The following is a 13,651-nucleotide window of genomic DNA, read 5'->3' as shown; positions in this document are numbered from 1 at the left end:
TTATAGAGAAAATTATTTGGCTGTAAAGAGAGGGGTATCTCTATTAAGAGGAGTTTTACTGTGCTATGCTTATACTTGTGTGTGGGAGGTTTTTTATTTCATTTTTTTAATACACAATTTCATTTTTTTTTAAACAGATGAGTGTTAGTTAATTTCATAACTACTATTTTCCTAAAATTTCAGGTGAGGGTTGCTGCATTCCAGTCCTTGGGCCCTTTCATATCCACCTTTGCTAAACCAGCGAAGACTGGTCTTTACTGTGATAAAGATGGTAAATTAACTTTCGTGGATGTTCCTAATGGGATTCACACCCCATCTAAAGTTGGCTTTCCATCATGTGAGCTCATTAAATCAATATGTGACATTGGTATAATAAAAGATGAAAAATTATCTTCCAAGTATAATGAATGTGATAAATCTCATCATGATGGTGTAGCCAAATTTGATGAGTCGAAAATAAGTGACTTCTCAGGTAGTTCTAATGCTGTGATGAAAATGAATGGACTAGAAAACAGTGAAGAAACTATTGTTACCGAAAATCCAAATATCATTCCTATCAAAGAAACTGAGGATCATCATGAGAATTATTATTTACCAGGTTATGAATCAAATCCTAATCCTTCAAAGTGCCAATATAAACAAGTCACTTCTTCAGAAAGTTCTGAACATGTCATGTTGTCTGCTGAAGAGAACAATGTAAATATTATACCTGAATCATTCATAGAAGGTGAAAATGTTCTTTCAGAAGTTTCTAATTCCAGTCAACATTCCTCAAGTGTTCTTAATGGTTATAATTCTTGCAACTCATCAGATTTTCAATTCGGAAATGGTGAGAGCGAATTAGTAACTGATGTTTCAATATTGAATGAATCTGTGGTTGAAGGACACACTTTTGAAGAAATTGAAGTTTGTGACAATCACCAGTTTTCTCATAATTGTGCTGTACATACAATTCAGTCATCCACCGATATTTGTGATATTTCTAATGCAATAATCTCAGATGGGGGTGATGAAGAGCAGTTTGATGATGGAAGTAACAGTCAGAGTGGTGCTGATTTGCTTGAGGACGAATCTTCTAGCAAAAAAGACATAGAATATGGTGCCTTCAATAGTTTTCAGTATTGGCAAGTACCGCTTCCCGAAGTAGAGATAGAATTGCTTGCTGAAGAAATCCAATCTAAGATGTCTGTCTGTGATGAACATGAATCTCAGATGCATTCCGTCCGTTATCAGAATTTCACTGGTGCCAGTTCTAAGTAATTATCATTACAGTTCATTAAGTTTTATTCTTGAATTTTTAATTAATATATTTTTTTATATGTTTCATTCTGATTATGGCAAATCTGTTGATGGAGAGAACATTACGTATAAAATAGTATTACTCTAATCTATTTATGAAGACATTAAATCATGAAATACCTTATATTTATAAACTCATGTAAGTAAATGGATTGATAAACAAAACTGAATAATAACAAATACTGTGAAGCATCACTACAACGATACTGGATATAATGAATCTCTCTGCAACAATATTTTTGTCGTCTTTAGAATTACTTTTAATGTTAAACTTTTTTTTCCAAACCAAGCACAACTCAGGTCTATCGCCATTTGCAATTTACTACCTAATGAGCTGTGCTGGAAGTGTAAGTGTGTACCTAAAGGTCTGAGTGCATAGCCAGTGCAGTGTATGATTTTTCAGTTCTGCCATCTATATTTCAAAAGTGAAGTGTAATAACTGAATATTTGTACTGTTTGTAGGCCTGTCTCTCCCTTTGACGAGACTTTTTAACAGGGAGATCGACTCACATTTGCGCCTCGAAGTTGGGAACCACAGAGAAAACCCCCTTCAGCCAACCACCACTGTGGCGACAGTGGGACTCAAACCCGGGTCCCTGCGATTCCAGTCTGTCACTATGACCACTCGACCACCACAGTGGCTTAATGTTGAACTACTTGATATAACTATCTTTTACTCCAACAACTTCCTGTATAATAGAGGTTGTTAACCATTTAACTGAGTTCAATTGAATATTTTCCAGCTCTCGCACTTGAAATTGCTCTCTCTCTGTCATCATCATTGGTAAAGAACCACTGCTAAATAATATTTTTTTAAGAGTGTGCAAAACCTCTACAACAATATATTGCTTGTGCTCGAAATCACTTCCAATATATTTTTAAGCTGCTTGCTAATTTTTTTCTTCTTCTGAAGACATCCAGAAGCATCTGTAATCTTTACCATTTTCCTCCTCCGGAAAAGTGTTAATGAAGGTGCTAGCTGTTGGTACTTTTTTTTGTGTGTATGATACAAAAGCATTGTACAGTAAAAATATTTTGCAGGGTTGAACACTAGGGTGGGTTGGAAAAAAAAATGAAGTTTTCATTTTCAAATCACTATAGTGTGGAAAAGTTGCTTCCTTCAATAAGGAAAAAAAATGACGCAAAAAAATTAAAATCGATTGATATCTTGCGGTCGTGCATCATACTTGAAGTTTATGAAAATTGACAAAATCAAACATTTTTCTTAGTTTTCAATATTAGTTGAAGTTCATGATTGACATGCAAACATTTGTTATGTTTATTTTATGGTTCAGTAAAGTAAAATAAATTAAAACATTAATATTTCAATGAATATTGGTCATGTAATATGTTTAAAAAACAGGAATTATCCAAATTTTTGCATGTTTCATTGTGCAGCTTTTTGCTCGTTTTGTCAGAACAAAATGACCCAGAATTCATCACAAGGAGGTCGTTGTCGAATTCCACCCACATCCTACCCAATCAACCATCCAAAGGAGGCATGTGTGTGTAATTTACATTATATTAAAACTAGTTACCAAAATTGACCAGGATTTGGTAGTTTACAGTTTCTTCTACTGTTTCTTTCAAAATGTACACCTTTGAAGTCTGACTTTTGGGAGAAATCGGGTATGACTGATTTTGATCACAGCGTAGATCTGATGTAGCGATCTCTAGTTTCATGAGAGCATATTTTAGTTGAGGCCTCAGTAACAAGTTAGGCATCTCTCGACTGCTTGAGTGTGATTGGAGCACGTGGGGAAGACCATTATAGTGGGTCGTGTGTCTACACCATTTCAACAAACTCCCTCTCCATCATAAAATTATAATAAATTCAGACCTGCCAACTCTCCCGATTTAGGCGGGAGACTCCGGATTTTTCATCCTTCCTCCCGCTCTCCGGATTTGTTAAAATTTCTCCGGATTTTGGCAGAAAATTAGATTTTACATGAGCTTTCACGTTGCCGTGGCGTCAATGATTACCGTCGTCGTTAGGGAAAACATGCATAGAGGACAGCCATGGTCATTTCCATAGAGCCACCTTTAAAAAAGTCTCTGTGACCGCATTTAAGCAACTGGCAAAGACGCGACTTTGTTTTCGTAGCGTTTATCGGCAATCATTTATCAGGGGCATGACCTTGGTTGCCGAAATTTTTGATCGAGTCTGTGAGTGCCGGGGGGGGGGGGAGGGAGGGAGGGAGGGAGGTCCCCCTCGGGAGAATCTCCGGATTTCTGGATTTCAAAAGTTGGCACGTATGTAAATTAAAATGAAAGTGAAATAAATGATGACAATAATAAACAGTTATCATGTAAATTATTTGGTGGGTGGTTTTAGTTTTAATTAAAGACAAACAAAAAGCAAAAACAATGTTTTTGAAACACAAGAAAATTATCTAACCTGGTACTTTAAAAAGCACCATCAGTGTATAAGTTCTTAAAATAAGGGTTAATGTTGTTCTATATCCAAGCTCTCTCGAATGTGTTCTCTGCCATCAATGATCATAGTCAACAGTAAATTTTCAGGGTGTGCAAAGAATGCATAACGTTCAATTACTGGATTGCCACTAGGTTTGCGACATTTCTTATGTACCTATCTCTTATCATATCGAAATGGGTCAAGATGACCTGCCCGGTAAACCTAGTGTTAACATCTTCAAATAAATATAGCAGTCTTTGAACTGCTGGAAAAACATGCTTAGTGTGTCACTAAAATACTTGTTCTTTTATATGTGGAACCACACCGGTATGTACGATTTCAAGATGAAGGGAACTTCAGATTCACAGAAGGATTTAGCTAACTTAAGTTAGGCCTACAATCTTAGCAATCTATTTGCCAAATTCAGCCATCTGGAATGTGACAGGTGACTGGGATCTCGAATTGACAAATCCTTCAGACAATGTCCCGACTTTATTGCTTTGGATATGTCTAATAAATACAATATTCCTGTTCTTCTCTCAGCATCTTTCTATCTACTTCTAGAACCCACTAATCTACAGATTCATACTCCACCACAGAGAGCTTTCACATCCAGTAAGCTATTATCCAATGGGCCCAAAAGATTTTGGTTCTGTGGATGCATCATCTATATCTGTAATTCCCAACTTTGAGGTGCGAATGCGAGCCAATCCCCTGTTATAAAGTCTCATCATAGAGAGCAACAGGCCTATAACGGTACAAATATTCAAGCATTTCACTTCACTCACAATTTCAAATATAGATGGTAGCACTGAAAATTCCCACACAGCACTGCATGTGGCTCAAACTGTCAGGTACACACACTTTGTTCCAGACTGTGACAAAGCTGGGCTGGAAGAGATCTCGGCAATGGGATAGTTGAGAGATGTACCTAACTTGTTACCGAATCCTCAACTAAAGTATGTGGACATGAAGGCTAGAGATAGCTACATCAGATCTAAGCTGTGATCAAAATTAGTCATGCCTGATTTCTCCCAAAAGTCAGACTTCAAAGGTGTACACTTTGAAAAGAAACAGAAGAAACTGTAAACTACCGAATCTCTCTCCTGGTAAATTTTAGTAACTAGTTTTAATATAACGTAAATTACACACACACACACACGTACTTTGGATGGTTGATTGGGTAGGATGGGGGTGGAACTCGACAACGACCTCCTTGTGATGAATTCTGGGTCATTTTGTTCTGATAAAACTGGCAAAAAGCTGCTCAATGAAACGTGCAAAAATTTGAATAATTCTCTTTTTTTAAATATATTACACGACCAATATTCATTGAAATATTGTTTTAATTTATTTTACTTTATTGAATCATAAAATAAACATAACAAACGTTTGCATGTTGATCATGAACTTTAACTAATATTGAAAAATATAAGAGAAAAATGTTTGATTTCGTCAATTTTCATAAACTTCAAGTATGATGCGCAATCGCAAGATATCAATCGATTTTAAGTTTTGTACGTCGTTTTTTTTTCTTATTGAAGGAAGCAACTTTTCTACACTAGTGATTTAAAAATGAAAACTTCATTTTTTTTTTGACCCACCCAATTGAACACCCAACTGAATTTTACACTGAAGTAATTATAATTTTGTATGGGCAATTTATAAGTGCGCACAAGTGTATTTTGTAGTGTAGTAACAGCGCACTGATTAAGAAGAGATGTCAATAGCAGTATAAATTTAGACATGCATGATGATGATGCGTCTCCATATAATGATAATTCTTATACAATTTTTTTGGGTCCACTGAATATTCTTATATTAAGATTTTACTGTACTTTTATTTTAACCCTTTCATGTACAGGCTTTTGGCAACACATTTGGATTGTATCTGCAAAAAACTGTTTTTCACATGTTAGAGAAAAAGGGGGAAAAATTAGTGCAGGAGAAATTTCTTTTTCCTCCTCGCCTTCTCCTGTTTGTTCTCTTTCTTTCTTAAATCTTAATATAAGATTGTTTTACATTATTCTATTTTATAGTAGAAAGATACATTATATGTAGAAGAAAAATATTACTAAACAAAGGTGTAGAAAGAACATAGAGGCGAGAAAATCTTTCTCTTCATAGGGTTACAATGAATGTTTGCGATAATGAAAGAAGGGGTAAAAAAGCAGGAATAGCTGGAATGTGTGTGCATTTCTTCCATTTGCATTAAGACGATATATCTATGATGGTTAAAATATGAATACAGACAATTTACTGATATACAAACGAAATCTGTTCTGAGTTTGCATTGTAGATTTGGTTGTAAGTCAGAATCACTTAAAGTGAAAGGTTGTTATAATTTTGAGCAAAAATATTGCATAAATTAATATAAGTGCACTATGTTTGGAAAGTTGAATGTCTTTTGTTTTCTTGCAGTGAAAAAAATGTTTTCTCTTCTGATTTTGTGTACATCGACCAAACTCATTTTTTAAAGCCAGGCTCCAATTTTCAAAGTTTTCTGGACTCTAAACAGAAATCTCAAGAAAATCAATTAGAAAATGGAATGTGTTAGTATTCATAGTTCTTTACTTTATTTCTATGAATAAATATTGCAATCCTCAAGTTTTAAAAATAAATTTTAGAATCATATAAATTCAATACAAACGTGGTTTAACTTCTCTATCTCAAAGTGATTGACTTGGAGCAGTTACTGTACAGTGATATCTTGGCTAACACAGATAATTTGTTCTGGAATCATGTTTGTGTGTTGGCCAAAGCATGATTTCCCATAGATTTATATAGGAAATATATAATTTTTTAAAATGTCAAGGAGCACAGTAAAAACGAAACTAACCAAAGACTGGATTGAATAACTCTAGAATAGGATAAATGAAAATTTAAAGGACGATTAGAACACTGAAGAAATTTTTTTTACAATACAGTATTTACACAACAAAGACAATCTAGTCGAGTTTGTAGGTGTCCCCGTCTATTTTTGATTTGGTCAGTTTATTTTAGTCTCATACATGCAGTGGAAAAAGAGTTCCTAGGATATCCAGACTGCTTGGTTTGATGGTAAGACACTTGCACTGAAAGAACACATGCTCTAAACATACTCCTTTTTTTTTCAATGCATTTTCTATTAGCTAAATCTTTCATGTTATATGAAACTGTTCAAAAACTTTAAAAAAAAAACAGTGTAGGTACTTCTCGAAAAATATTCCAAGCTAAACATGAGTCAATTGGGTTCGAGTGATAGTAATTCTGATGATGTTTGGTGTTAAAATTCAGCTCATTACACAGCTGTTTTATGTTAATGCGTGCATCCACATCAATGGAAATGTTTGTTAGCCGAGGCAGAAAAATCCCAAAAAAAGTCTGATAGCTGAAAAATTTGTAAGGAGTTGTTCAGGTATTACGTCAGCAGTTTTTTTTTAGCTATTTTTGAGCCTCCTTGTCAGCAAAACTCTGATACCCTCCCTCTTGATAGCTCTGCTGCATATTGGGATCAGAGATGTTGGCCAGAGGTCCCCCCCCCCCACAAGATGAATATTTTTTTTTCTTTACAAAATTAAAATTTCGGAAGAAAATACCTTTATACGTTATAATCAATTTCTGTTAATTTCAATTATATGAAGGCTAATAACTCAGAATTTTATTTTTAAGAAATTCATCGTGACTCGCCCTCTAAGCCAGCCATCTTCTACTTGTTGCTCGCTCTCTTCAAGGAGCACCAAGTGTGTTCAGTGCTCATGTCCGATTTAGTGCTCACAAGCACTTGATCAACGTTCTGATTAAACACCCTCCAAAAATTTCATTGGAAGATTACAAGTTGGCAGATTTCGGGCGTACTTATATCAAATTTGCCATCAGGGTGCTCTTCACTTGATGATGGGCATATGCAGCATTCGCAACTTGAGAAAGGTTGAGGACTCCTGCTCTAAGCCATACATTCTAAACTCATGGCCCTCAGGATTATCTGTTGGCCGTCACCTCAAACCTAATTTTGTAAAAAGGAACTAAGTGGCACATTTACATATGGCCTAAATCAGTAATTCTCAACCTTCTTGGATGCGTGGCTCAGTGCATCAAATTTCTACGAGTCTATGGCCCGGTTTGGAATAGTTTACTCGTTCATAAGATAATTTATAAACAACCAATTGCGAGCTAATTATTTGATTAAGATTATTTTAATCTGTTAATTAATCAAACCCTTTTAATTAATTCATTAATTAGTTTAAACAATTTTAATTCGTTAAAATCCTTTTATTGAATTGAATCCATTAACTTATGGACTGAAGTAACATTTTTTTTCTTTATGGTACGGTATTAATAATATGCAGAAGTCAAAACATAAATGAAGCATTTCATCAGCAACTGCAGTAAACATCCTCATTGCATAGGTACTGTGACTGCTTGAGCGCTCCAATAAATTTTACGAGGCGTTGAACCTTCCCCCCCCCCCAATAATTAATAAATATATAATGAAACGCTCCACTCCCTCTCCTACATAAAAGCTTGAGCTGTATATACAGGACAAATGTGCCAACTTTCAGCTCCCCTCAATGTTTTCATTTAGTTGCCTCTGCCTCTCATTAGAAAATTTAATTGATCGCAAATCAGTTGAAACGTCTTAATATTTAATTTTATAGAATAATTTTGCATAGTTTGCAAAAATGCAAAGTTCTCATTCACAGTGAGCAATTGATTTTATTTGCTTAAATCTACACAACAATTATTAGTTGGTATGTTTTTACTAATTTAGTCTAAAATTTATTTTATGACCGAATTTTGTATGTAATCGTAGCTAAAAAGAAGGTAATGTTATAAAAATAATTTGTCTATATTGTAACTGGCCATAAAAGTCAGCTGAAGAGCAAAAAATTTTTTAGTTTTGGGAGAAATGCTCTTTTTGGTATATTCACGATCGAGGCTTATGTTAAATTGTGTAACAGTAAAATTCAAAACCTTGATCATACAGTTTTTCTACTCTAAAACGTGAACTTTTCTCAATTTTTAACAAAAATTTGTGGACCTATCATTTGAAGAAACAATATGACAATAGAAAAAAATCAAAACAAAAAATCTTGCAGCGTAATTCTTGCAAAGAAAACAGATTTCGTTATTGCCAGTAATCATGTGCATTGTAATGATAGATTCAAAACACAATATTTCTTTATACAGCAGGTGCTTCACTTATTAGTTGCCGACATTTGCCACTCATATGTAAAGTACTTCGTTTATTTCTGAGAACAGGTCATACATACGAACATACTCCATCGTTAAAATAGGACTGCTAAAGGTTTTTATTGTGTGTGTGTGGGGGGGGGGGGGGTCATAAATAGTGGGTGTAATGGTCATAGGTGGTTTTCTATTGTCCAGAAATTTCCAATCACTCACAATTATTTTTCTTTGAAGTTAAGTGGCTTGGTCATTGGCCAGTAGCACTGATGTTCTTCCAGTCTTAAAGAGGAATTCTACTGATACAGAGTTTTCTCATGGCATTATTGCCTTCAGGTCATTTTCTGTGGTGCAGATAATGGCAAACAGAGAACATGCAAACAACAATGCCATCTAGTTGTCAACAGAGCCCTGAAGCAGTAGGATATTTTCGAGAAAGAGGGACGAAGAGCATGGAAAAACAATTTTTTCCTCTACTGTGTTCAGGTTTCATGATGATGTATACTCAAAATTGTGAAAAGAAAAAAATGCTATCAAAACTACTAGTTTCGAGGAGTTGAACCAGAAGATGTGCGTTTCCCTTCCTTGGGCCTTCTAACAAAATGAATGATTTTTACTGTGATAGGAGAAGAGGGATCCTACAAATTCCTAGAATTCACGGTTGCAACTGGAAGCCTTTGTTCTGGAACTACAGAAAGGGTTTTCATCTTTCCCTTTGCACAATTTTTAGACTGAAATTTGAATATGTTCCATAATAGTAAAATAAATCAATTAGTTATTCGTGGAAATGCTTTGAGAAATGAAAGGATAATGAATGTATTCTCGCGGCTCAGTGCGATTTGATGTCATGGCCCGGCGGTCGAGAAACGCCGACTGGCTTAAGTGGCCCAGGGCACATTTTCAGATCACCCAAGTAGGCCTGTGGCACATTTTCAGATCACCCAAGTAGGCCTGTGGCATATTTTCAGATCACCCAAGTAGGCCTGTGGCACATTCACAAATTACTTAAGTGACCCATAGCAGTTCCAGAACGCTCAGCAGTCCTGGCACATTTAGAGATCTCTCAAGTGACATTTGGCACAGTTTTAGAGCATTTAAGCAGCCCCCAGTGCAGTTCTACATCAGTCAAATTACCTGCAGCACATTCCCAGATTAGTTAAGTGATTCGGGGCATAATTATGGATCACTTGAGTGATATGCGGCACAGTTCCAGAGCACTTAAGCAGCCTGTGTCACATTTCAGAGCACTTGAGCGGCCGGGACACATTTTCATATCACTTGATGGATATGCAGAACATTGAGAGATCACCAAAGTGGCTCTTTAGAGGACTTATCAAATAGGGATGATTTTAGATAATGTTGTTTCGGGTGCCCACAAACTACAAAAAGTTGTTTTTCATTTTTGGCACAACGAGTAAGATGCCATTAAGAATATTTCACATTTTTATAAAGGGCAGATGATGACATAAGCATCATTCAAACCCTTCCTCCCCTCTTGTCATTAAAAGTCAGCAAAGCCAAAACCCCCTCCTTCCTATAGATGCTGATATAATACTTGAATGGTCCCTAAGCCCAGGCATTCCTTAGCCGATGTATCGCTGTACTAAATCATTGTATTTTTTCCTCATGGTCTTATAGCATTTTCTTTAAAAAGCTTTTCATCTAGAAAGTCTAAGCACAGTGATATTGAATAGAAAAACCCAAAGTACATTTTTGCAAAAATTTGGTTTCCTTCCAGATTAAAAACAAAACTGGAAAGAATGAAAATTTGTGATATTGATAATCGCTGTGATTATATGGATATTGTCACTTATAGGTATGCGATACTAATAAAATGGGGGATGAAAAGTGAAACAGGGATCAGGGACATTAGGATGATAGACTTTTGAAGGGGGCATGAAATGTTTTGGGGGACATAAAAAATGTTATACATGTGATAATAGGGTTAATAGGTGTTTATATTTTGAACATCCTGTCTGTACTATATTTTTGAAAGTAAACAATGTCAGTGCTTTTAAATCACCAAAACGTTAATTTCAATTCAGAAAAACCATTGAATTATAAATATAACATTGTTTGATATAAAACCTAATGAAGAGAAACTCTGATAGCTATACCTAAGGTGGCCCCTTTCTTGTTTCTGGTCTCAAATTTGCAATCTTTCGCTTGATGCAGCTTTGATTGTATGGTAATGATTTAATTTAGTGTACCCCTAGGCACAATTGGTGATGATTTTCCTGTTGCTCTTCTTTGGTACTAATGAAACACTCAATTATAAATGTTTGTACTGGGAGAATTGTCTGATAAACTTTATACACACACTCTCTTATAGTTCACGCATGTTTTATTCCTAAAAATATGGATTTTTTTTCTGTGCATGTGTGTCTAATTTTAGAATTACTTATTGATGTGAAAGAACATTTAATCTCCTATAGGCATGGCTTCATTTTTACTAGTTTTTTTTTCTCTCTTTTGATTTTTTTCTTCAAACATGAAGTGGAAGATGTCAAAAAGATGGTTTTTGAAAATAGTCTCAGTTTACTAAGGAAGTGTGATTTCATTGATTTGATAAGTATTCAATCTACGCCCTTGAAACATAGTTTGTCTCCTCTCGATCAGGTAGGTATCATTTTTGTTATATGGGATAGTCCAGAACTCCTAATTTGTTTCCAAAAAAATATTTGAAATAAGCCGTGTTAAAGATAGAGGCTTAAAGAATTTGAAAGAGAAGGTTTCAAAGTTTTTTTCACTTACTAAAAAAAATTTCTGTATTGCACACCTTTAGTGATGCAGAAAGATGCCAAGCCTATGTATCATTTCTTTCCATGTTATTTGTAATATATGTTATATGGAATGGAAGTGAAAAAAAAAAATTGAAATCGCCACTTTTTTTTTCAAATGCTTTAAGCCTATACCTTTAATAGGTTTTTAAAATATTTTTTCAAAATAGGTCCAAACTTCTGGTCCACCCAAAATTTAATGCAAGTACAAATATGGAAAAAAAAACAAAAAAAAACCCCCCACAAGTTCAATCAAAAAGTTGGTGGCAACAGCCAAGCAGAAAGAAAATTGAATATAAAAAAAATAAATTTATTTCCATTACTTCCATTTTTTGTCACGTCCATGTTACAAGAAATGCTATATAGGCTTAACATCCTCTGCATTACTAAAGGTGTGCATGTAGAAATTTTGTTGCAAGTAAAAAATTTTGAAGCCTTTTCTTTCAAATTCTTTAAGCTGTTTGTCTCCTATCTTTAAGTGTTTTTTTTTCCAAAACAGGTCAGGACTTCTGAATTACCTTGTATTTTATGTAAAAAAAATGGCTGATTAAAATTAAGAAACTGTAAATCTTTTTTTTTTTTTTTAATCAAAATGAACACAAAAGAAATGGCTAGAGTTTGAGAGAAAAGAAATATCCCAGGAAAATGGGATGCACAGATTTCGGAATTTTTACTCCTTATATATGTGTACAGTGATGTGCATAGTGATTAACAATTTAAAGAAAGGTAATTTTTTCTTAAATATTTTTCAGGACATTGTGCCTCCTGAACTTTTACTTTTATATCTAAGTATGATCAACTTCACAAAACCACCAAGAGCAGATGCTGAAATGGCTAGGCACTGTGCATATAGTTTGCCTGCAGTTGCATTGACATTAGGAAGACGTTTTTGGCCGTGCCTCAAAGACACCTATAATACTCTTGCTTCAGATATGCAGGTAAAACATGTATTTAAGTAAAATGGATTTTCTTTCCTATTTTTAAAATTTTTTACCCTCAGTGGTTAATTAGAACATTTAATAAGTCCAGATTTTGCTGATTTTCACATTAACTTGCCTTTTATTTAACTTTATCTGTACGTTATCCTTATGTAGCATAAAATGCATAGTCTCTGTATTTTGAAATGCACATAGAAACTTCCATTACCATAGCACGCTCATAACTTACAAAGTGTCAGCTTCAGCTAGCTTATCTGTAGATATTGTGCATTAAAAATATAATTGTGCTTTTTTTTTTTAGTAAGATGTTGTATTTTTTTAAAATGGTTTTCTCGCAGTTAGGGAATGTAGGTATTGAGCACTAAAAACATTACAATCAGCCAAGTCAGCGACCATTAGTTGCTTTTTTTGCACCAGGGTATCTAGAATGTTTTCAAGATTGTTTATATATATATATGCCATGTTTCATTGGTTGTGCATTATTAGATTAATGTTGCTCTGTGTGAATGCTGTGTGCTTCATAACGTTTTCATAAAATATATTTTCTTTACAAATGACTACAGTCCCTAGAGACTTGATTTTCTGCATCTCTGTAAAAAAAAATTTAAAAATCCTTGAATCGTGCTTTGCAGGAATTAAAAATCTGCCAGTCGTTGTAATCTCAAAGTGACCATGTCTCAGGAAAAATACAAGAAATTGCCAATTGGCACCAAATATGATACCAAAACTAAGCAAAGTTTCCAATTGTTAAAAAAAGAACTTGGGCGGGAACCTATGGCGGGAAATGAGGTGCTACTGCAAATCACAGGGGATTAACCCCTTAACTGTCATGGGCATACATATGTGTATATATATGCTTTAACTCTTTGTGATCAAAAATGGCACTGGGGTGGATTATGTAAGATTTCGTTGGCAGTTAAGGGGTTAAAAGGAACAACACACAACAGAAAAAAAATCACATTTAACGTGACAAATATGCGAGATGAATATTCCCAATAATCCACTTGATTTCAATGAAAAGTAATTAAGTAGGCTTTGATGAAAATATGCGG

General features: G+C 34.6%; 1 protein-coding gene across 3 annotated transcripts in view; it reads left to right on the top strand.

Moving 5' to 3' along the window:
* LOC149083200 (serine/threonine-protein phosphatase 4 regulatory subunit 1-like) overlaps window positions 1-13,651 on the top strand; it is a 71,423-nt gene that overhangs the window by 37,239 nt on the left and 20,533 nt on the right. For all 3 annotated transcript variants that reach the window (XM_089236386.1, XM_089236387.1, XM_089236388.1), the window contains 4 exons: window positions 184-1,256; window positions 6,137-6,267; window positions 11,379-11,500; window positions 12,414-12,599. In XM_089236386.1, the coding sequence (XP_089092512.1) occupies window positions 184-1,256; window positions 6,137-6,267; window positions 11,379-11,500; window positions 12,414-12,599 (1,512 nt within the window). The remainder of the gene's footprint in view (window positions 1-183; window positions 1,257-6,136; window positions 6,268-11,378; window positions 11,501-12,413; window positions 12,600-13,651) is intronic.

The sequence above is a fragment of the Pholcus phalangioides genome, unplaced genomic scaffold (assembly GCF_987345545.1).
Source record: "Pholcus phalangioides strain wild (caught in Gottingen) unplaced genomic scaffold, Ppha-v1.0 ptg000009l_1, whole genome shotgun sequence".
In the NCBI taxonomy this organism is placed as follows: Eukaryota; Metazoa; Arthropoda; class Arachnida; order Araneae; family Pholcidae; genus Pholcus; species Pholcus phalangioides.
This window is presented reverse-complemented; position numbering and strand designations above follow the sequence as displayed.